The sequence below is a fragment of the Micromys minutus genome (genome assembly GCF_963924665.1).
Source record: "Micromys minutus genome assembly, chromosome: 1".
Lineage (NCBI taxonomy): Eukaryota > Metazoa > Chordata > Mammalia > Rodentia > Muridae > Micromys > Micromys minutus.
The window spans coordinates 200,072,667-200,096,758 of record NC_137969.1 but is presented as its reverse complement, the minus strand read 5'-3'; the positions used below and the strand labels follow the sequence as shown (position 1 = coordinate 200,096,758).

General features: G+C 43.6%; 1 protein-coding gene and 1 pseudogene across 2 annotated transcripts in view; one reads left to right on the top strand and one right to left on the bottom strand.

Annotated features, from left to right (window-relative positions):
• LOC308413275 (sorting nexin-6-like) overlaps positions 1-18,303 on the top strand; it is a 28,985-nt gene extending 10,682 nt beyond the window's left edge. Inside the window, exons 5-11 of the mRNA XM_080908196.1 lie at positions 1,517-1,622; positions 4,529-4,604; positions 7,614-7,653; positions 10,351-10,437; positions 12,149-12,308; positions 12,383-12,468; positions 16,959-18,303. Of these exons, the coding sequence (XP_080764322.1) occupies positions 1,517-1,622; positions 4,529-4,604; positions 7,614-7,653; positions 10,351-10,437; positions 12,149-12,308; positions 12,383-12,468; positions 16,959-17,012 (609 nt within the window). The 3' untranslated portion in view covers positions 17,013-18,303. The remainder of the gene's footprint in view (positions 1-1,516; positions 1,623-4,528; positions 4,605-7,613; positions 7,654-10,350; positions 10,438-12,148; positions 12,309-12,382; positions 12,469-16,958) is intronic.
• Positions 18,304-21,892: 3,589 nt separating this feature from the next.
• LOC308423029 (cytochrome c oxidase subunit NDUFA4-like) lies at positions 21,893-22,184 on the bottom strand (annotated as a pseudogene). Its single transcript has one exon. The product of its transcript is annotated as a cytochrome c oxidase subunit NDUFA4-like (transcript).
• Between the last annotated feature and the right edge of the window lie 1,908 nt (positions 22,185-24,092).

Here is a 24,092-nt window from a genome sequence, read left to right as displayed (position 1 = left end):
CTAAGGTTTCAGTAGTGTCTTCAAACAAAGTATGATCTGGGAAAACTGCCTTCTGAATTTGTTTATCTTCAGATGAAGTAACATCACTTGGTTCATGGGATTGTGGGAAAGATAAATAGTTACTAAGTAGTAACAGTTTCTTTTTTCTTAATGATGTTTTTAAATGGTAGGAGAATTTACTTGTCTGGCATCTTTTTTCTGTAAATGTTGCAATATCAGTAAGTATTAGGATAAATAATGCTTCTGTTTCATTGTTACTGCCCGCTTTTGAGTCTTCAGGAAGTTTGTGTGCCATTTGTCTTACTGTCCGAGCTGGTGCTGACAGTCCAGGTGCTGACTGCTCACCCATGGAGTCTGCGCCCTCTCCACTGCTGCTGTACATCCATAGTTAACGTTTTTCTTAGCTAGTAAATATAAACCACTATTAGCTAGAATTCTGGTCATCAGTGGACATTTTTGAACATGTATAATATATTCATTTGAGGCTGTGCTTACAGTCTTCATTATAACCCTACAAGTTAGGTATGTTTATCCTCATTTTCTTTTCTTTCTTTCTTTTTTTTAAGATTTATTTATTTATTTATTTAATGTGAGTACACTGTAGCTGTCTTCAGACACACCAGAAGAGGGCATCGGATCCCATTACAGATGGTTGTGAGCCACCATGAGGTTGCTGGGAATTGAACTCAGAACCTTTGGAAGAACAGTCAGTACTCTTAACCACTGAGCCATCTCTCCATCCCCTTATTCTTATTTTCATGGTTAAGAAAAGTGGTACGTTTGAAGTGATGGTTAAATGGCACTTTCTTTAGAGTAGACTCTTGCTCAGATCCTGTTGCTATAAATGCTAAATTATATCAGTAACTCAAAGAACAGTTGCTAGAAATCACAAATAGTGAGTTTTTTTTAAACATATATCTAGCCTTTTTTTCAAGAAGAGATTGGGGACTGGAGAAATGATTTGTTCAGTGTTAATACCACTGGCTGTCTTCCAGTGGACCCACGTTTGATTCTTGGTATCCACATGTCTGCAATTCAGTTTCAGGGGATTTAATGCCCTCTTTTGTCCTCTGTGAGCACTAGACACACAGGTGGCACGCATTCATGCAAGCATAACACCAATACACGTGAAAGAAAAATAGGTAAATGTTAATAAAAAAAAAATGAAAGAAAGAAAGTGATGTTTAGTTGTATTGGTGTCCCAGAGCTCATTGGGGGTTTGTCTAGACAGCCCGAGTGACTGTAAAGTGTGTAATAGACGAGGAAAAATAGCTTTCTCATTTATAGATACCAGAACTTCCCCACTTTCCTCTCGAGCGTTTGTTCTCTCATCCTGCAGTGATGTCTGTGGCAGCAGACACTGTAGCCTTCGGCTGTAAACCACGGCCTGTCTGCTAAAGTCTCCCTGTGCATTGGGTAAAGCAGAGTGCTCCTTCCTGACTGAAATGACAGGTTTTAGATCACAGTAGAGCAAGCATTCGTAAACAGCTTTCTCATCTCTTTCCTCACCCCAAAGGACGTGGATGACTTCTTCGAGCATGAACGAACATTCCTTTTAGAATATCACAACCGAGTTAAGGATGCATCTGCGAAATCTGACAGAATGACAAGATCTCACAAAAGTAAGGCTTCTGTGTTAAAGCTGGTTTTTAAAGATTTGTTTGTTTGCTGGCCATGGTGATGCATGTCTTTAATTCCATCACTCAGAAGGCAGTCTGTTAGTTCAAGACCAGCCTGGTCTATATAGTGAGTTGTAGGACAGCCAGGCTTGTAGAGAGACCCTGCCTCAACTGCCCCCCCCCCAAATCTGTGTGTCTGTGTATGCCTTGGTGAATGCATGTGCACCGTGGAGGCCAGAAGAGGAACTAGAGCTGTAGGTGGCTATGAGCCACCTGATATGGGTGCTGGGACCTCTACAGGACCAGCAGATGCTCTGAACCACTCCCTCATGTCACTCACTACCCTCTAAACTTAGATTTTAACTGAGATAATTATAAAGTCAACATGTTACTTACAATTCAAAAGTCTGAATATGTAACAGTGGCCTATGACATTCAGGCTCCTAAGTGTCTTCTTTGAGTCAGAATGTAGCTGTTCTTGAAATCACTATGTAACCAAGAATGTCCTTGAGACTCTGACCCTCCTGCCGTCGCTTTGCCTAAACTGAGATTACAGGTATGTGCTCCATGCAGTTTATATGTGGTGCTGGCCATCAAACCCAGTGCTCTGTGGATGGTAAAAAGCACACTCCCAGTTAAGCCACAGTCCTAGCCTCCACTGTTGTGACCCACTCTGGCCTCTTCCCGTCTCAGCTGTCCCCAAGACCTTTTAAAGATGTGTCTGTTTTAATGGTATATACTGGTAATCCCGTTGCTTGAGGGTCAGTCTGGACTATGTAGCAAGTGAGATGAGATGGCTCAGTGGGTAAAGGTCCTCACCGTACAAGCACAATGATTTCAGTTCAATCCTAGGAACCCACATAAAGGTGGACGAAGAGAATCAGTTCCATAAAGTTGTCCTCTGGCCTGCACACTTGTGCTGTGACATGTCTGTACCCATACTCAAAACACACACATCACACACACTTAAACAATAATGTTTAATTTCTTTTTTATTATTTTTTAAAGATTTATTCATTTATTTTATGTGTGTGAGTACACTGTAACTGCCTTTAGACATACCAGAAGAGGGCATTGGATTCCATTACAGATTTTTTTTTTGAGCCACCATGTGGTTGCTAGGAATTGAACTTAGGAAGGACCTCTGGAAGAGCAGTGACCTTAACCACTGAGCCATCTCTCCAGCCCCTAATGATAAAGTCTAAATAAATAAATTTTTAAAGACGAGAAAGGGAAGGAATGAATTGAAGAAAATATTAGTGATTTGTATTAATTTGGCCAAATAGATGGTGCCTAAAGAGAAATTATGATGAGTGTGTATTTCTAGTTGATAATCACAAAATAAAACAAAGCAGGTCATGGTAGCACCTATAATCCCAGAACTATGCAGGCAGAGGCTTGAGGACTGAGTGAGCCTTGGGTCACCTCATAATAACTTCTGGAATTACAGATATGCACCATAAAACCTAATTTAATAGACATGTTGAGGCTGGAGAGGTAGATCAGTGGCTAAGAGCACTTGCTGTACTTCTAGAGGGCCTAAGTAAGTTTGATTCCTGTACCCTTGGTGGGCAGCTCACAATCACCTGTAACTCTAACTCCAGGGGACTTGAAGGAGATGTGCACTCAAGAATACATACCCTTACACACATACACATAATTTAAAATGTTCTTAAACTGTAAAAAATATAGAGCAGTTCTAATTTCAATAATCAAGTGTTAATTTTTGCAGCATAAGTATAATGTAAGGATTATTGTTTTGTTAAGAGACAGACACTAGTAAAAACACTGCTACTGTGTTCCCAGAGAGCAGTCTTGTTTATCACTAGCTAATACATGGTTATTACTTTGTGCTCTGTTCTCGTGTAGCATGTAATTTATATTCTAGACACTTTGTAATATTGAGAAACTCATTAAATTCTCCACATGAATTTTGGTATGGGTACCATTGTTATTCTCATTTCCATATTAGGCTGCTGGCATGGGGATGCACCCGAGATCATAGAGTGGTTGCATGATGTACTGCATTTCTTTCATGCTGAACTAGAAGAAGCACTTGTGTATATATATATATATATGCCTCTCGCAGCAAGTGAGCTGCCTGTGAGGGAAATCCCTGGGATTGTGCTCAAATTCAGTCCTTTGCCATGTAGCATCTGTGAATGTCTGTGTGTGTCCCCTATGTATATCAAATCTCTTGTTTCTAATTCCTACCTGTCAGGCCTTCTCAGTGACTTTCATCTTGGCTAGTATCTAGTACCATATCATTGTGCCTTTTTCTTGGTTGGCCATTCTGCCTTTTCAGTCTTTCTACTTTTAGACTGTAGATAGCAGACTTTTCTGGATAGGTAGAGAACTCTAAAATCCTTTTTATGTTGATTTTGCCACCTTTTGGCATAAATACTTAGTGATATTTATTGCCCAAATTCTTGTGGTTTGTAAGACCTTGACCTCCAGAATGCTTCCGTTTTTTCCGTCTTCTTTGCTCCCGTTTGTTTCCAGCAGTAGAGTCACACATGCTCTCTGGTGTGTTGTTCTCCATTGCTCTGACCCTTCTTCATGCAGTTCCCTTTTGTCAGGGTGTACTCTCTTCCCCTGGTAAAGAATTGCTCATCTACAGTGTGTGTGTGTGTGTGTGTGTGTGTGTGTGTGTGTGTGTGTGTGTGTGTGTGTGTGTGTGAGATATGTGCATGTATGTGTATATATACACTTGTGCTCCCATCCATCCTAAAGCAGTTTTCACATGTCCGATGTTAACCAGTGTACTATATTACAATTGCTTGTTCCTTTACTGGGTGTCTTATATTACTTTTTGCAGATAGGTGATCAGTAAATATTTTAAGATCAACAGGTTTAAAAACGTTATTAAATATAAACTTGTATTTTAATTCTTAAAACTTTCTCCGTAGGTGCTGCTGATGATTACAATAGAATTGGGTCTTCGTTATATGCTTTAGGAACTCAGGATTCTACAGATATATGCAAGTAAGAATGTAGTGTTATATAAGTAATATATGCAAGTTAAGAACATTAATATAAGTAAAGCAGACAAAGGGCTTTGCTGACAGCAAAGAAAATGGTACTTGTAATTTCCATAGGCATTTTAGGATATTTTTATCAACCCTATTTTTTATAAACTGGATTTTGTTGTTGATGTTGTTGTTGTATTTTTTTTCTCTTTTTTTATTGGATACTCTGTATTTACATTTGAGATGTTATCCCTTTATCCCACCCCACTCCATCCCCCCTCCCCCTCCAGTTGCCTTCACAAAAGTGTACTTCCTTCTGATCCTCCTCTGTACCCCATAAACTGGATTTTTATTATTATAAAATACTTGGTTTCTTTTTTGTCTTCCTATTATTTTAAAATGTTCAACATTTCAGGCTGAGCATGGTAGTACATCCTTTAATCCCAGCACCTAAGAAATAAAGGCAGGCAGATATCTGTGAGTATGAGGCTAGCATGATCTACATAGTTCCAGGCCAGCTCAGTCTACAAAGTGAAACCTTCTCTATAGATAGATAGATAGATAGATAGATAGATAGATAGATAGATAGATAGATAGATAGATAGATAGATAGATAGATAGATAGAATGAACCTCTTGATAGACATTGGATACTTCAAGTTTGCTATATATTTCATTGGAAGTCAGACTAAATTTTTTTATAATGCCTTGGTTCCCTCTACCCACCCCACCCCCCAGCGGTAGGGCCAACCCTTAAAATGTTAAACAATTAAAGTACTGTACACTGAGCTAAATACCCAGTGCCCTGCCTCCCACTCCTGACACCCTTCTCAACACTTTGTCACAAGGTCATATGTAGCCCAGGCAGGCTTCAAACTTACTATGTAGCCAAGAATGACCTTGGATTCTGGATTTTCCTGCTTCTGCTACCTGAATGCTGGCTACTGGGACCTACAGGCATGTACTACCATTCCTTGTACTGACATGAAAATTTAAACATTTCTTTAACATTTATTTATTTTGTGTATGTATGTGTGATAGGGATGTATATCACAGCACATCATAGAATTAGAATTAGAATTAGAATCTGGATGAAGTTTGGTATACATGATACCTTGTCTCAAAAACCAAACTGGGAGTAGATGTGATATACATTTTGTCCTATTACTAGTGTCTGGGGCAAAACAATTTCGAATTCTAGGCTAGCCTGGACTACATAGTAAGACCCTGTCTCATAAAACCAAGAAGGAGGGGGGAAAGTTAAATCTTGGGACTGGAGAACTGGCTCAGTTTGGTTCTCAGCATATATGTTTGTGGCTTACAGTAATTTTAGTTCCAGGAGAGCCAACATCTACTTCTGCACATATATAGAATACTCACACAACATACCTACATTCAAATTTAAAAATTTAGGGGGCTGGTAAGATGGTACAGCAGTTAAGAGCATTCTTCCAGAGATCCTGAGTTCAATTTTCAGCAACCACATGGTGGCTCACAACTATCTATCTATAAGAGAATCTGGTTCCCTCTTCTGGCCTGCAGGTATATATGCAGCAGAGCACTCATACATTGAATGAATGAATGAATGAATGAATGAATGAATGAATGAATGAATGAATGAATGAACAAATAAATAAATAAATTTAAATTATATATATTTACATTCAACCAAAACACCCACATGCATAAAAATAAGTAATTTAAGATATATATATATATATATATATATATATATATATATATATATATATATATATAGTATGTTCTATATGTTTTTTCTTTTCATTTGTATATATGTGTAGGCCTGTGAGTGTATGACAGCTGTGTGCTAGTGCCCTCAGAGAACAAGGAGTGTGTCAGTTCCCCTGGACCTGCAGTTACAGATAGTTGGGAATTGCCTGACCTGGTGCTAGAACAGAACTCAGGTCCTCTGGTAGAGTAGCCAATGCTCTTAACTGCTGAGCCATCTACTACAGGCTCCTCCCACTTCAACCCTCTTTTTGTTGAGATAGATTCTTAACTATGTAACTGGTAGTCTTATAACTCAGAGATCTGCCTGCCTCTGCCTCCCAAGTGCTGTGATTTGAGGGTTGAGCTACCACACCCAGCCTAGAGTATTGAAATTTGATGTTTAGACTTGCCACACTACCTATTTGAAAGTGAATTCTGAGAGAGCAATTGCTTATTTATTTTTATTTTCAGAACAAAGCTGCTATCAGAAGTGCTAAACTGGCCTGTAGTTTGGTAGTAGAGCCCTTGCCTAGTGTGCAATTTTCTTAAATGCCAAAAATAACCAAACAGTTTTTTAAAATATTTACTTATTTTATGTATATGAGTATGCTGTAGCAGTCTTCAGACACACCAGAAGAGGGCATCAGATCCCATTACAGATGGTTGTGATGTGGTTGCTGGGAATTGAACTCAAGACCTCTTGAAGAGGAGTCAGTGCTCTTAACCACTGAGCTATCTCTCCAGCCCCAAACAGTATTATCAGAGGATTCTAAAAACTGTTCTGACTACAGTATTTCTCATTAATTGCTTGCTTTAAATTTTTTTTAATCTGTTTTTTGTTTTTGGAAACAGTGTCTCACTCTCACTGTATCTCTGTAGATCTTTGTAGACCACACTGGCTTGGAACTCACAAAAATCCACCTGCCTCTGCCTCTTGAGCTTTGGGATTAAAGGTGTGCACCACCACACTTGGCTATCTATCCATTTGTTTGGAAGACACGCACTCGTATGTGTGCATAAGTGTAGAGATCAAAGAACAACTTGGGATTTTTTCTCTCCTTAACACCATATAGATTCTAGGAAATCAAAATAATACTATTCTGGGTTTTAAATAAGCAGCTTCTTGTTATAAGTGCAGGTTTTGTTACTGTTGAAGTCTTCAGTTAACAAGACTCAGATGTTTTATGTGATGAAACAAAAATGTCCTTTATTAATATGGTTTGGAGTCATTATCTCTAAACAGAGTGAAAAATTAATCAAATTATGCTTCTGATGAAAGTATTTTTCCTTTGCAGGTTTTTCCTCAAAGTTTCAGAACTGTTTGATAAGACAAGAGTAAGTACTGAGCTTGAGAGAAGTGCTGCATAGATTGTGCTTGTTTCAACACTGCTGCACTGTTAAACATTGTAGCACACTGTAAAATAGTGTGGCAGAAGAGACCCTCACACTTCTCACACTTCCACACATGCATCCATGCATGGTGGCACAGAGTCAAAATATCAGCTGTGGTAACCTGGGGTCCCAAGGTAGAGCCTCATTGACAGTGGGTACAAGGCTTAGTCAGCCAATGCACAATTAATTCAGAGTTTCAGCTTCTTTTAAAGCAAAGCAGAATAAAGATTTCCCACAGTTTGCAGTTCTCACCAGGTGCTGCTTCTCAAGCCTCCTTGCAGACTGAGGAATCTGTCTGCAGTCCATCTCTTAGATGTGTTGCTTCTTATAATTAAAAACAAAGTTACTTTCTCATGAGGAAAGGATCAGAAGGCCACTTTCAGGCGTGGCTGACTTGGCAGAATGTCAGGATTCTCTGAAGAGAAACAGTGCTCACTCTTTGTCCCCTGCTGGGATGCTCATGTCCCTTCAGTCTGCTCATGCCAGGTCTCTACAGTGACCCATTCCAATAATCCTAGCACCCAGGAAGCTGAGGCCAGAGGATTTTTAATTCAAGACCAAACTGGACTACATAGCATGACCTGTGAGGAAAAAACATCTGACAGGAGTGGTGAGATGGCTCAGGGGCTAGAAGTGCAGGCCTTTGCTGTCATGACCTGAGTTTGACCCTTGGAACCTACATGATGGAAGAAGAAAACCAACTTCTAAAGGCTGACCTCTGACCTTCAATACTAGTACCACATGTGGTTCCATTTTACCACATTTTGTTCCCATTTGAATAACTGAGCATTCAGGATGCTCTGTGAGCTTGCTCACACTGGTGTTTTTTTATCACCTGTGTTTTAGCTACTTGGTAAGTGTGCCTTTAAGAAATAAACAGACTATTTTATTTTTTTAAGATTACTGTTGCTGTCTTCAGACACACCAGAAGAGGGCATCAGATCCCATTACAGATGTTTGTGAGCCACCATGTGCTTGCTGAGATTTGAACTCAGGATCTCTGGAAGAGCAGTCAGTGCTGTTAACCACTGAGCCATCTCACCAGCCCACAGACAGACAATTTTAAGAGTAATTTTAGATATATTTTTTGAGTCATGGTCTAGCTTTGGCTGTTTTTAGACTCTCTGCAGCTGAGGATAACCTTGGAATACTAATCATCCTGTCTCCACCTTTCAAGTGCTGGTATTACATTTGTGTACACCTGTCCTTATTTCAGATGTAGGGAGGTATATAGAATAGTAAGTATAGTATAGAGAAGTATGGAGTAGTAGAAAATGTCACGTACACATTACCAAGGCTCCCTGAAAAACATCATTCCTATGCTGCTTTTTATTTAAAGTTGAATTATTTTTAATATAGCCAGTACTAAAAGGGAAAAAAAAAGGAAAAGCCAGGTAGTGATGGTGCACACCTTTAGTCCCAGCACTTAGGAGACAGAAGCAGGTGGATCTCTGAGTTCAAGGCCATCCTGGTCTACAGAGAGAGTTCTAGGACAGCCAGGGCTACACAGAGACTCTGCCTCAAACAAACAAAAAAATATAGCCAGTAATACTGTTTTTCTCAATGCCACCAAATACAGATTTCTCATTTTACTTTCCAAGTAATTAAGTGACTTTTAAGCCAGGAGACACATTATTAGATCCTGTATTGCACTTAGCATAAAACATCTCTTTGGACAGATGTTTGATGTACATATCTAATCCCAGCACTCAAGAATTAGAGGTAAGTGAATCTCTGAGTTCCAGGTCAGCCAGGGCTGCACAGTGAAACACTCGCTATCTCAGGAAATAAATCAGCAACATCTCTAAGCTAGGTCTGACGGTGCAGTGCATACCGTAATTCCAACACTTGAGAGCAGCAGCAGTAGGGTCCTAAGTTCAAGGGCTTTCTAGGCTTTTGAGTAAGACCCTGTCTTGGGGGTGGAGGGATGAACTGGGAGGAAGAAACTGGTAAGATGACTTAGAAAGTAAAGGCTTTCCAAAATTCCTAAAAACCAATGTAAAGTTGAAAGCAGGAAACCAATTTACAAGAGTTCTCTGACCTCCATACATGTCGTAGTGTGTATGCTTACATACACATATGTACAGTAATAATAATTTTTTAAAAACTACCTTCTCCAAAAGTATACGAGCCAGATGTAATGGGCATGCACTCGGAGGCTGGGGCAGGGGAATCATGAGTTCAGGTCGTCCTGGGCTACATCGTCATCTGTCATCTTTTTGGAGGGGGTGGCCTCTGTGTAGTCCTTGATGTTCTAGAACTTGATCTGAAGACCAGGCTGGCCTTGAACTCAGAGACCCACCGGCCTCTGCCTCAGTGTTGGGATTAAAGATGTGAGCCATCACCACCATTACTTGTCTTCCCATCTTGTTTCAATAGCTCCATCTATTGATGAGCACCTACCAGTGCCATTTCAGTAGATTCTATAATGGTGATGCTAAGAATGGTAGGAAGACCCGTTTTCAAATATAGAAATAATTCTATTCTATAAATTCATTAATGCTATTTGATTTTTCTGTTCATTTCTTGTTGTGATTAAAAAAGACACCCCAAAAGCAGAATGGGGTCTGTAGATCTTCAGTGTTTTTACTTAAAGTAGAATGTAGCAGGTGATCTAATACACAGGTCCCCCTTTTTCAGAAAATAGAAGCTCGGGTGTCTGCTGACGAGGACCTCAAGCTTTCTGACCTATTAAAGTACTACTTGCGGGAGTCTCAAGCAGCTAAGGTAACTGCTGTCATTTCTTCAGATATGATTGGATGGAAAGTATGAAGAGCTGGTTTATGGAGACACTGATTTGTATTTTCACACTGCAGTGTTATGGCTGGGATCCTACTGCTTGGTGGAGTGGACAGGAGGAATGAGTGTGAGGCTATCTTGGGCTTTTGTCTCAAAAGATAAATAAATGCTGTACGAAAGCCAGGCATGGTGGTGCACACCTTTAATCCCAGCACTCCAGAGGCAGAGGCTGGTGGATTTCTGTGTTGGAGGCCAGCATGGTGTGTAAGTTCCAGGATAGCCTGGGCTACACAGCAAAACCCTATCTATTGAGAAAAAAAAAAAAGGTAAAGTGCTCAAATAAGACTTGTATACCTACTAATTTCTGATTTAGTCTAAGTAGGCCTCTGGCTGACTTGAGAACACTCTTTGTAGTGGCTCTAGAGAACCCTGACTAATACACTATTAAATAGACATACCTTGTATTTTAAGGCAACTCACACATTTCCTGCTGTATATAAAAGACTTAGTTATCAAACAGCAAAGACCTAGAAGAGCAAAATAAAACATATTTTAAGACAGATGCATAAAAAGCACTGAGAATACCTTAGTTTTCAAATCATTTGTGGCTTGTGAACTTCCATGGTATGGCATGGTTGTGGGGTTGCTGGGATTAAAGATGGCACCTCAGCTGGCTCAAACGTTGTTCTTGCATTTTTTCTATAACTTAGTTATATCTCCAGCCTAGTTCCTCAATTCTGAAGGCTTTGCTATAAAATGTGGTGGAAATAGGTAACTTTTTAGGCGTAGCTTTAAAAGTAAATCTGGCTGCTGCTCACTTCAGCACATGTATTAAATTGGAATGTGTGGAGAAGAATGGTGTGAGCCCTGTGTAAGAGTGAGTTGCAAATTCATGAATCCTTTTGGGGGGTTGAGTTGGAGTAGTCTCACTGTAAGGCCTTGGCTGGCTTCCAGTTCACAGGGATCTCTCTGCCATTGCCTCCTCAGATAAAAGTCACACATCACACCTACCTCAGAATTTTCTAAGACCATCTGAGGGTTAGCATTTACCTTTTAATAAATATTGTGGGATTAAGGAAGAAAGAAATCAGCTGGGTATGGTAGCTCTTGTCTTTAATCCCAGCACTGGGAAGGCAGAGGCAGCTGTATCTCTTGTTAAATGCCAGGCCAGTCAGGGCTACATAGTGAAACATTGTGTCTCTCAGAAAGAAAAGGGGTTTGGGGGGAGGGTCTAAATCAGGTCTATTGTGCATGCCTGTAGTTCTAGCCCTTGGGAAGTGGAGACTGGGGATCAGGAGTTCTGGGTCATCTTCAGCTTTGTAGTGAGTTTGCAGCCATCCTGGACTATTTGGGACCCTGTCCAGAATAGGTAAATTTATGGAGACAGAAAGCTGATAGTGAATGTGGGTTTTCTTATTGAATGGTGAATAGTGTAAAAATTGGTTCAGATAGTTATTTAGCTCTGTGCACATAGTATAAGCCCTGAGTTGTACATTTTAAATGGGTGAGTTGTAAAGTATGTGAAATCTATTTCAATTAAGCTATTATCTATTTATTAAAAACGTTTAGGGGCTGGAAGCATAATTAGTGATGAACTGTGAGCCCTAGTTCAAGCTCCAGAACAAAGTATTTAGATGTCCCCAGTGTGTGTCACTGCTGAGGGTGGTGTTGCATGCACTGTGAATGTTCTGTTTGGCAGGACCTCCTCTATAGACGGTCTAGGTCGCTGGTGGACTATGAAAATGCCAATAAAGCATTGGATAAGGCAAGAGCGAAAAACAAAGATGTTCTACAGGCTGAAACTTCCCAACAGTTGTGCTGTCAGAAGTTTGAAAAAATATCCGAATCTGCAAAACAAGGTACTGTTGACACACCTTTTGGCTCAGCATGTGCTTTATGGTGGCCATTCTGACTGTTTGATTTTTGTTTACAGAACTGATAGATTTTAAGACAAGAAGAGTTGCTGCCTTCAGGAAAAATTTAGTGGAACTTGCAGAACTAGAACTGAAGCATGCAAAGGTAGTGTCATTAAATATTTAATCCTGGGGCTGGAGAGATAGCTCAGCAGTTAAGAGCACTGACTGCTCTTCCAGAGGTCCTGAGTTCAATTCTCAGCAACCACAGGGTGGCTCACAACCATCTGTAATGGGAACGATGCCCTCTTCTGGTGTGTCTGAAGACAGCCACAGTTTACTCATATAAATAAAATAAATAAACCTTTAAGAATATTTAATCATGTAAATTTTAAATTGAGTCAGTTATAAAATAGATGCTAATCCTTTGATCTACAGGAGATTGACAGCTATCTTTGGATTATTTAGGTGTTTTCTTTTACACTAGTGTGTGTGCACAATGTTTGCATGTATGTACTTGTGGAGGTCAGGACACCTTTTGGGTTTACTTCTTCCTTGAATAAGTTTCCAGATGAATTGAAGATTCGGGCTTACACAGTAAGGGCTCGTACGTGATTAGCACTCTCACTGGTCCTTATTCGGGGTTTTGTTTGCAGTACTAGAGTGGTACCTAGGACTCTGTGCATACATTCCACACTGAGTTACATTCCCATTCTGACATGGGAATTAGATTGTCTGATGTTGTTGAGGCAGCTTCTTAACTTGCAGGCTTAGTTAGTGCTCACTAGGTGGACCAGACTGGCCTTGAACTCAGTGATCTTCCTGCCTCAGCACCTGCTTGGGAGGCTGTACTCTGACCTACACACATGCTGAGACACTCATGCATGCACACACAAAATAATGTAAAAAAATACTGTTTGGTGTTTTCCAGTGCTGGTAATACACACCTGTAGGATGCACTTGAAGAGGCAAAGGTAGGGCCACACGTTCAAGGCTAGCTTCGGTTAAACCTTTGGGGCTGGAGAGATAACAGCAGTTATAAGCAGCACCGGATCAGGTGGTTCATGACTATCCTAGCTCCGTGTTCAGGGGATAGAACATCCCTTTGTGGCCTCTGTAAGCATCTGGATATATGTGGAATACACATACAAATAAAAACATATCTTTTTAAAAACTGAAAATGTCTCAGAAAAAAAATGAAAGCAGTCAATATTCTATTCAGTGGGTGAATGGATGAGCTGTAGTAATTCATAGGCTATTATTCTATTATAAGCAAAAAAAAAGAAAGAAAGAAAGAAAGTCCTAAATAGAGCATGGAAGGTTTTTTTGTTTTGAGACAGGGGTTTTGTATAGCCTTGGCTATTCTGGAACTAGCTCTATAGTACAGGCTGGCTTTGAACTCACAAGAGATCCACCTGTCTCTGCCTCCAAAGCGATGGGATTAAAGGTGTGCCATCACCACCCAGCAAGATAATTTTTTTAGTTATTTTTATTTCATGGCATTGGTGTTTGTATGTACATCTGTGTGAGGGTTTTGGGTCCCTAGAACTGGAGCTACAGACAGTTGTGAGCTATCGTACTGGGAATTAAGTCCAGGTTCTCTGAAAGACCAGGCAGTGCTTTGAACCATTCAGCCAGCTCAGTATGCTTTTTTAAAAAAAATTTTTATTGGATATTCTCTGCATTTACAGTTCACATGTTATCCTCTTCCCCCAATCCCATCCCCCTCCCATTATCTCCATAAAGGTGCTCCCTCTCCCATCCACCCTTTCTCACCTCAGCACCTTGGTGTTCCCCTACACTGGGAAAACGAGCCTTCGATAGACCAAAGGCCTCTCCTCCCATTGATGCCAGAGAATGCTGTCCTCTGCTGCATGTGCATGGGGCCATGGGTCTCTCCATACAAACTCATTGGTTGGTGTTTAGTCCCTGGGAGCTGGGGTGGGTTTGGTTAATTGATAATTTTGTTCTTCCAATGGGGTTGCAACCCTTTCAGCTCCTTCAGTCCTTTCTCTAGCTCCTTCATTGGGGTCCTTGTGTTCAGTCTGATGGTTAGATACTTATTTTTAAAACCCATCAATGTATGTTGGAAAAATAGCTCAACAGGCTAAAAGCACTTGGTTTGTTTGTTGCTCTTTTCAGAGGAACTGGATTTCATTTCCAGCAGCCACATGTGGTTTGTCACTCCAGTTGTAGGGAATTTGAGGCCCTCTGTGGGTGCCAGGCACACACAGTGTGTACATGCAGAAACTCATACATAAAATAAATCTAAGATTTTTTTTTTTAACCCATGGATGGTTCTTGTTTGAATCTACTATTATGCTGGCTTTCGAATGTGATTTTCATTTTTCTTTTCTGTGATGCCGATCAAATCCAGGACTTTGCATATGCTAGGCAAGTATCCTACCACTGAGCTATACCCCATCTTCAAATTGATTCTCTCTCTCTCATTTTTTTCTTAATTTGAGACTAAAAACTTCCAAAACTCATTCTATAATTCAGGCTTGGTTTAAACTCATAGCAATACTTCTGTCCTAACTTCTGGGATTACCAGAATGTGCTATAATCTGTTTGTCTATCTCTTCTGTCTTTCTGTCTCTCTTTTTCTCTTCCTACTGATTCAGAGGCAGTTACTTCCCCAGCACTGTCTGCCCCCAAGCTGCCATGTTCGTTCCCACCATGATGATAATGGACTGAACCTCTGAAGCTTACACCAGCCCCAATATAAATGTTGTCCTCTATAAGAGTTACATGGTCATGGTGTTTCTTCACAGCAAATAGAGACTCTAGCTAACAACCATGTGGGATTACAGATGTTCCACTACACTCAGCTTTTTTTTTTTTAAATACTCTTTTTATTTTATTTATGAGTACACTGTAGCTATCTTCAGATACACCAGAAAGGGGCATCAGATCCCATTGCAGATCCCATGTGGTTGCTGAGATTTGGACTCAGGACCGCTGGAAGAGCAGTCAGTGCTCTTAACCACTGAGCCATCTCTCCAGCCCTACACTCAGCTTTTTATTTCAGTTCCAGGGACTCGACTCAGGTCATCAGGCTTGTGAAGCAAATGCCTTTACCTGTTTCATCTGTCCTGCCTCCCATTCTCTGCACCTCAGGTTTTAAAACGTTGGGGTTTTGTTATGTAGTCTAGCATGGTCTCAAACTGACAGTCTCCTGCCTCAGGCTCCTTAGTCACTGTTCTAATTCTGTGAAGAGATACCAAAACCAAGGCAACTCTTTTTTTGTTTGTTTTTGAAACAGGATTTTTCTGTGTAGACTAGGCTGGCCTGAAACTCACAGAGATCCACCTGCATCTGCCTCCCGAGGGCTGGGATTAAAGACATCACTACCATCCTGCTCAAAGAACATGTTATAAAAGAAAGTATCTAAATGGGGACTGGCGTACAGTTTCATAGAGTGGACTATTCTTGTCGTGGTAGGGATCATGGAAGCATGCAGGCAGTAGCTAGAATAATCTGAGACTTTCACATCCTGATCCACCAGCAAAGAGATTCTGGGTCTGGCTTGGGCATTTGAAACCCCAAAGCCCACCCCACCCCCACCTGCCCCTGTGACACAGTTCCTCTAACAAGGCCACAGTTCCTAATGACATTCCCTAAGTACTCAATTATGAGTCTGTGAGGGGCATCTTTACTCAAACCAGCACACTGGTTGTGGGGGAGTTAAAACAGGATCTCTCTCTTGGCTATACTAGGACTCACATAGATCTATCTGCCTACCTTTACATCCCAAATGCTGGGATTAAAGGTTTGTCTCACCAGATCCCACTCCTGTCTCCTAAGCTTTGAAGCAATGTTCTACAAACCTGTGTGTGAATTCTGTAGAATGCTTTTGTGTGCAATGTTATTGGGTTGGTTTTGTTTTTGGTTTTTTTTTTTTTTTTTTTTTTTTTTTTTACTACTAGTTTAGTGGCCTATTACACAATCAGAAATCAAATTTACTAGTTAACCTTGGACTCAAAAGTCTTATTTTACCTTTGCCAAAAATATGTCAAAGGTGCAGAGAGATGGTTTGGCTGCTGAGAGCATTGCTCTTTCTGCAGAGGACCCAGGTTCTTCAGTTCCAACATCCACCTGGCGACTTAAAGTGGTAGTAATTCCAGTTCCTGAGGATCTGATCTCCTCTTCAGACTAAAAGGGGTACCAGTCACACAGGCAAAGCACTCACACACATAAAATAAAAATAAGTATTTTTTTAAGTAAAACAATCTAAACCATTCATTCTCATCTAGGTAGAAACTTATTTACTGAACAAGTTGGCACTTTGTGTCTTTAAACTGTTATAGAGATGCTTCTAGAATTGTGACATTAAAAGACTTTTTTTTTAGTACAGAATAGAGTTTATTCAGGGCATGGAGAGGGGAGTTAAGAGGGTGGTAGAAGGAGAGAGAGAGAAGAGGCCGGCCATGAGCGTGTGGAGAGAGGGTGAGAGGAAATGGGGAGAGGAGGGGCAAGCAGGGAGCACGAGACCAGGAGCAGTTTTTTTCTTTTGTGGTTTCTTGCTTACTTGCCTGGCATACATGCAGGCAAAACACCCATACACATCAAATAACAATAAAAAATATTTACAGACCACTCTTTCAAGCTGTCAGGATTTTAAAAATTGGTGATTGGTTGTTTCCTCCTTACTAGGGTAACCTCCAGCTCCTGCAGAACTGCCTTGCGGTGTTAAATGGAGACACATAGGCTCCGCTCCACCTTCTGTTGCAAAGGGCTGCCTTCAAATCTGGTTTGTTTGCCTGATGACCTCCGGCATCTAAGTTCACTGGGAACAACAGAAACAGCGGGCACGGTGCATCAGCTCTTCTGAGAGACCGTGGAGCGGCAGGACTCACCGGCCACAGGGCAGCGGCCTGCCACCTCTCACTCCACCTTCCAAGACGCCCAAAGTTTCACCCTCTTTCAGTAGCGTGTCTTAACTGTTTGTTTTGTATGTGGCAGTTCTATGGCTGCAGGCCTCCTTTACCTAAGAATCCTTGTCCAGTTTTAACATTCTCAGAGTACATTGTTCACACAAGATAAAGGTTGCCTTTTGGAATTGCGTTTAAGCATCCTGTTCCCTTGGTTCTTTCATGTATCTGTGTAAAGCATCTTAATGAGACTTACTTTGAATTAATGAACATAGATGTTTTGGGTCAGACTTTATGTAAGCTTTATAAGTATGATCTCTGAAGAAAAGCAGATGCGTTAGTATGTTTGCCTTAAACTTGTGGACTAAACCAATATTGTAAAACGCCCAGGAACACCAGTGGCGTTCTTACTCTGTCTCCTTGTATCGCTCTGGAATTCGGGGTAGCTATAATAAATCTACTCCGGTATTATGCTTTACAGTGCAGGTCTTTTTTTTTTTTTTTTCCTTTTTTGAAATGGCCAAACCAGGTTCACTGAATGCTTTACCTCACATAGAGTGACCCGTCTTCTGGGTGCACTGTTTCAAAATGCAGGAGCACCGTAGTTCAGTGGATCCCTGCCTCCAATTCCCTGGAGCCTGTACCTATCTCAGATAGCCATGAGACATTTGTCAGCCGAGCCACTCGATGACTACGGCTGTAGAATGGCTGGTGTACAGGGAAGGATGTCAGGAAGAGGAGTGTGCCCAGGGATGGGGGTGGGGTGTTGACAGGTTCCTGAGTCCATGGTTCTGTGTCAGCCACCCCTGGTCTTTGACTGGCCCAGACATGATCCACGTGTCCCCAGTCTGGAAACCACAGGGATTTCGGCCGGTCACATTTCTCCAAACCATCCTGAAGATTGCCGGGTCCCGGTCCACCCTGCAGACCCAGCCTCTCAGTGCACACTTTCCTCTCCTCCCTGTGCTGGTTACTGTGCTTGCTCTCTTCACTGACATGCTTCCCCATGCCGTTCCAATGTTGGTTTTCCTATACATCATTTTTTCTTCCTTCGTTCCTTCCTGTATGTGACCTTCACAGGAATACACCCACGCGGTGTCCACCAGTGAGTGAATGCGGGACCAAGGGCCCTCACCAGCTGCTCTTGAAGCCTCAATCCGGTATGGGCAAGATCCTCTTGACTTCTGGCTCCATTCTCTGCTATAAAGGACGTGTTGACCTACCTCACAGGGATGTTGTGAGGATTAATAAATGCTGGTGCCGGGCTTCAGAAATGTGAAGGTGCTGTGTAAACGCCGGGAGGTAGAAGGACTAAGCTTAGGACGGTTCTCTAACCCTCGGGCTATTTTGTTTCATTCAAGGTGGTCTCTTTTAGAGGGAAAGAAGTGGCTATTCCGAAATTTTTTATTAGATTTTTATTTATTTTTATTTCATATATAGGAGTGCTTTCACCTACTCATCTGTGGGCCCCATCTATGCAGTGCCAGAGAAGGCCAGAAAGGAGGAGGTGGGGTAGAAGAGAACATGGGATTCCCCCAGAACTGGAGCTTCAATGTGGTAGATGCTGGGACATGCACCCTGGGTCCTAGGAAAGAGCAGCCAGTGTGCTCAGTCACAGAAACACCTCTCCAACCCCTAAGTTCTATTTCTAGATGAGTGTATGTAGTGTGTAAGGGTAGAGACCTAGGTGAAGGTCTGAGTAGGGCTTCTGGGACTCAAATCTCTCCTTCCAGCCCATGGATTGTGGGGATCTAACTTCAGCTGTCAGCCAAGGGGCAAGTGAGTTTACCCCCTCCCCAAGCTGACTTGAGCATGCCTCCTGGGGTTGGGGTAGTAGCAGCTGCATATACTAGCTTGGGGGCCTTGTGGAGGCCGAATGGCCTAGAGTGAGCACACAGTATGCAGGGCTCTCTCACCAACACCCGGCTAGGCAAGACCCGGAAGTGATCTCTGAAGACAAGGGTAGGGCGGGTATGGCAGTACAGCAGGAGTGCCTCAGGAGTCTGACCCCAGCCTTGTCTCCATAGAAACTTCCAGGCCAGCCAGGGGCTACATAGATGTTGCACCTTCCCACCCCACCCAAAAAGGGTTTGGAGCAGTAAGCAGGGTTGCTCAGAGGATAAAGTTACCTGCTGTCAAGCCTGAAAACCTGGGTTTGATCCCAAGACCCCCTGGGATGGGAGGAGAAAGTCAGAAGTCAGCCTCTGAGCTGGACACTCCTGCTGAATAATGTCCCACAGGATTAGGTTTAGTTTATGAAACCCAAAGCAAAGACCAGCATGCACACGTTCATTGCGATGTCGATGTCCGGGGCATGCCAAGTAAGCTTTGTGCCTGTGGAGCAGGTCATTGACTCTGCTGGACCCCTGTGACCATACCACCCACTGGACTCACTCCCATTGAGGCAGACTTGTCTACCTACGGTCCTGGGAGTCTAGGGAGAGGTGACAATAGCAGTTGCCAAGCATGCAGTGTTCCAAGCCCAGAGGCAGAGTTTACCTTCCTGGTTGGGGAGGCCCAGGACATGAAACCAAGCCCTCAGTGCCCTGGGAGAGCAGTGGGGTTGGGCAGGAGTTCAGAAGAGTTTGGCAGTGAGTGTAAAGAGGAACACCCTCACCCCACGACTCGCTGAAGGGACCAGTATTTGGCTCCAGACACCCCAACAGCCAAATTCTCAGCACAAAGGAGACACGTGTCCCAGAGGGACAAAGCGCAGGGAATAAGAGGCAGACAGGAGATAGAGGACAAGAGGGGAAGGGATACTGAGCGGGAGGGAGCACAGAGTGGGAGAAGGGGACAGACAGAGGGTGGGGGGCACCAAAGAGGACTGACTCCTCTGGATAGAGAGGAAACAGCCTCGACCCACTGGCAAATGGCAGTTTATAAGGTAAAACGGGAAAGCCCGAGTTCAAATGAGGTGTTTCAGATTGATTGGAGGAGCTGATTGGGGTAGTCAAATGGGGGGGGGGGGGCTTTTAACTGCTTGTCTTAGTCAGGGTTTCTATTCCTGCACAAACATCATGACCAAGAAACAAGTTGGGGAGGAAGAGGTTTATTCAGCTTACACTTCCATATCGCTGTTCATCAAAAGAGGAAGTCAGAACTGGAGCTCAAGCAGGTCAGGAAGCTGGAGCAGAAGCAGAGGCCATGGAGGGATGTCACTTACTGGCTTGCTTCCCCTGGCTTGCTCAGCTTGCTTTATTATAGAACCCAGGTCTACCAGCCCAGGGATGGCTCCACCCACAATGAGAAAATGCCTTACATCTGGATGTCATGAAGGCATTTCCCCAACTGAGGCTCCTTTCTCTGTAATAACTCCAGCTTGTGTCAAGTTGACACAAAACCAGCCAGTACACTGCTGGACTTGGAACACTTTGATAGCTGGACCCTGTGGTGGTCAGCCCCAGGAGGAGGAAGTGACCAAATAACCTTGGTGGCTAGCGTCAGGAATGTAACCTAAGGGTATTTTAGCAAGGCAGAGGGACTGGGGAAAAGACAAGGCCTTCTTGCTTGCCGGGCTCCGGCTGCCTAGAGTCCCTTCACCGGCTGAATTATTATGCCAGGGAGGCTGAAGGGTTGGGTCAAGTGGAGCACAGCACAGAACACGGGTTGAGGCGATCTCCAGCAGCTGGACCTTCAAAAGCTACTGCTGCTGTCCGGTAAGGGATTCGTCTATTTAGGGGGTGGGGGAGGGACCCCAGAGAGAGGCCACCTGCCCAAGAGCCTATGCCACTCTTGAGGAGGACCAGAGTGAGATCATCAGCATCCACTTTGGGCATCTCACCACAGCCCGCAACTCCCACTTCCAGAGTATCCGATACCCTTCTCTCGGACTCCTCTCCACACCGTGGAGAAGAACTTCTTAAGCTGGAGGCAACGGAACTCAGAAGAGCTTCGGGAAGTCCCTGAAACTGACCAGCCCCACTAGCCCCCACCCCCACCACACCTTGCCAGGAGTAAACAGTAAAGGCTGCTGAGTTGTCACCCTCGGAGAAGCGAGCTGCAAAGGATCTCTGAGAGCAGACCGCAGAGGTGTAGATCGACTAACTGAACTGAGCGCCTGGAGATGCTCTCCCAGCTGCTCCACAGCGGGCCGCAGGCTGTGCGGTGCGCTCCGGGTTCCCAGCTTTCTCTTCTGAGCTGTTTCCCAGGCCCGGGAGGGCTCTGGAGGTGCAGCTCATAAGAGCAGAATAACAACTCTGAGATCGGATTGTCTGTGGATAAATGCCTACCCCAAAAGCTTTGGGTCGTTCCCACGAGCTTGTAAAACTCAATGATCCATTCATTTCCTTCTAAATCCTGCCACCGGGCTCGTGACGTTCCTCGGGATCACGTGACCTTCCTCCATCCGCATTCCGGTCGGTCGATCAGCTGTATCCCAGGATCCTCTCTCCTGCCGGAACTCCTGAGGCCAAAGCTTATGGGTTCACTCTCCATGTTAGAGAACCTGACCTAAGGTTGAATGCATTTAACTAACGGGCGGGTACGTAGCACCAGTTTCCAGGTTAGGCCCCCAATAAGACCTGCGTCTAGCACTAGTTTCCAGGTTAGCCCCCAACAAATCTGCACCTCCAGGTTACAAGGCTGCGCCTGACACCTCACTTTTTTTTTTCAAGTTTCAGAGATTTATTCATCAGTGTAATAAACTCCAAAAAAAAAAAAAAGTCAACATGATTTCATGCAGAGTATTTCCTGCCTTAGTGGAAAAATGTGCAGATGGCTTCTAAAGACCTTCATTATAACAGCTTTACAGGGAACTTCACAGTTTAGAAGTCTGGGCCTTCTTTCTTCAGCTTGCTGCAGTCCACATTCACTGAGTAGAACTTACATTGTTCACTGGGACCCAGTTTGTCCCAGGGCTCTGGGTTATTCTTCCTGACCCAGCTGAGCCTGGATTGAACAAGGCCAACAACCCAGTGCTGCTCCAATTCCCCCTGCTCCGATAAACACGAAGAGAGGAATCAAGCTGGGGGTGCTTCTTGGCTTGCCCGAGGATCTGGCGGAGCATGTTTGCAGCACAGGCCTACCTACACGGCGAGCAGGAGATTAGGACACACACACTTCTGCAGCCCGGCTGAGCGGACGTCAAAAGTCACCCAGGACCTCCTACCTGAGGAAGAGAGCAGAAGTTGAGTTCAGGGTTTGGCTCCCAGCAGCAGCCAATTATGTCAAAGGCTGTAATGGCCCCCAGTCAGATTCGTACCAGGAGAGATACCCCCTTCTTGCCTCTAGAAATGCTTGCCTGAAATGAAACTGGGCTCCGGCCGCGTCCTACTCTCCGTCAGAGACGGTGACGTGGCCCAAACTCGAGCTTAAATACCCAGCCCCTGATGCGAGTGCATCGGATTCGGCTCCTCCGTGGTCCTTTCCGCGGTCAGGGCCGTTTCCTGACGCAGCAGTCCCACCTCCTGTTTCCCGCCTAAGCAACGGGCCAACAGCTTTTCTCAGTGACGGGTCATTTTCTCAGATGCTTTCACAGAGAAACCAAGAGTCTCTCTACACAGCTGTCTTTGAGCCATCCCTGTTTCTGGAAGTCACCGATCGCCGTATTCCCGTAGGCAACTCCGATGAAACTCCTTGTCCACCGAACTGGAGCTGGACTTTGGTGGTATCCATACTTTTGTCTGCTGTGGGGCCCCCCTACCTGGGGTTCTTCGCAGACCTGTCTGTTGCGTCTCCCCAGGAAAAGTCTTGTCCCACAACGACTCGTAATTGAAAAACAACAAAAGCAAAACAGAAACTTGTGAAGGGAGGTGAGGTGAGAGCCCCTGTACTTTATGTTGTACAGAGGGGCGTGCCCACCCACATCCATCTTTTTCCTTTGTAACTCGGGGTGCGGAAGAGGTGTCTGTTGGGATTTAACCTTGACTTGGATAACTAAAACTGAGCACCCCAGACAGGAAGGACTTCCCCCCCCCCCCGTCCTACCCAGAGAAGACCCACGGGAGAGAACTGTGTTCTGGAGGCCTACTGCCAAGACCTCTCCGCCTGATTTTCAAGTAGAGCAGTTGGGGAGGCAGAAAACTTGGAACAGGGGGTTTGATTTTCAATTCCTGGCAGACGCTCTCCCTGGGGACTGACTGGTGTCTTAACTGGTCAGAGCTGTGTGTCGTGTGTGTGTGTGTGTGTGTGTGTGTGTGTGTGCGTGTGTGTGCGTGCGCGCGCACGCGTGTCCGAAGTTTGGGGAGAGGGATGATATGTGGATCCTGGAGACCAGAAGCAATGAATCCCATGATAGCAAATCCTATCGCTGTACCCATGGAATTCTGGAATTCTTTTCTGTCGGGTTTGGTACATCGTTTAACCAGCCGAATTGAGTCCTTTACAAACTGCCGAGTTGGCTCAACAAACTGCATTACCTGATCTATGTTTGTGGGATGGCGGTTTGAGAGGGCAGAGAGAGACTGGTAGCTTAGGAGAGACTTGAGCCCCGGCCATTCAAGAGGCTTAGTACTAGGAAACCTTTGTGAAATTAACACAAACTGCATAAAAGGTTTAGTTTGTAAAGATCCGTGTTAGGAAGTTGGGCTGGAGAAGTGGATCAGCTCCTCCAGAAGTCTCAGGACCACATGGTGGCTTACAACCATCCTTAACAGGATCTGACGCTTTCTTCTGGTGTGTCTGAAGACAGCAATAAATAAACCTTTTTTAAAAAAATAAAGAAGTTGGACATCTTAATCAGTACCAGGTGCGGGAAAACTTATCGTGGACTGGCAGTCCTGAGTGCTAAGGTATAAGGGACCAGTAAAGAAAGCAACCTGCCTCCACAGCCATTTCTTTGGTTTCTGCTTCAGCGGGTTTCTACCTTGGTTCCGTCAGAAATGTAGAACCCTTCCTCTCCAAGTTAGTTAGTTAGTTGCCTTTGGTCCTGGACTTTTATCAAAGCAATAGAAACCCTAAAATAGGCATCATGTGT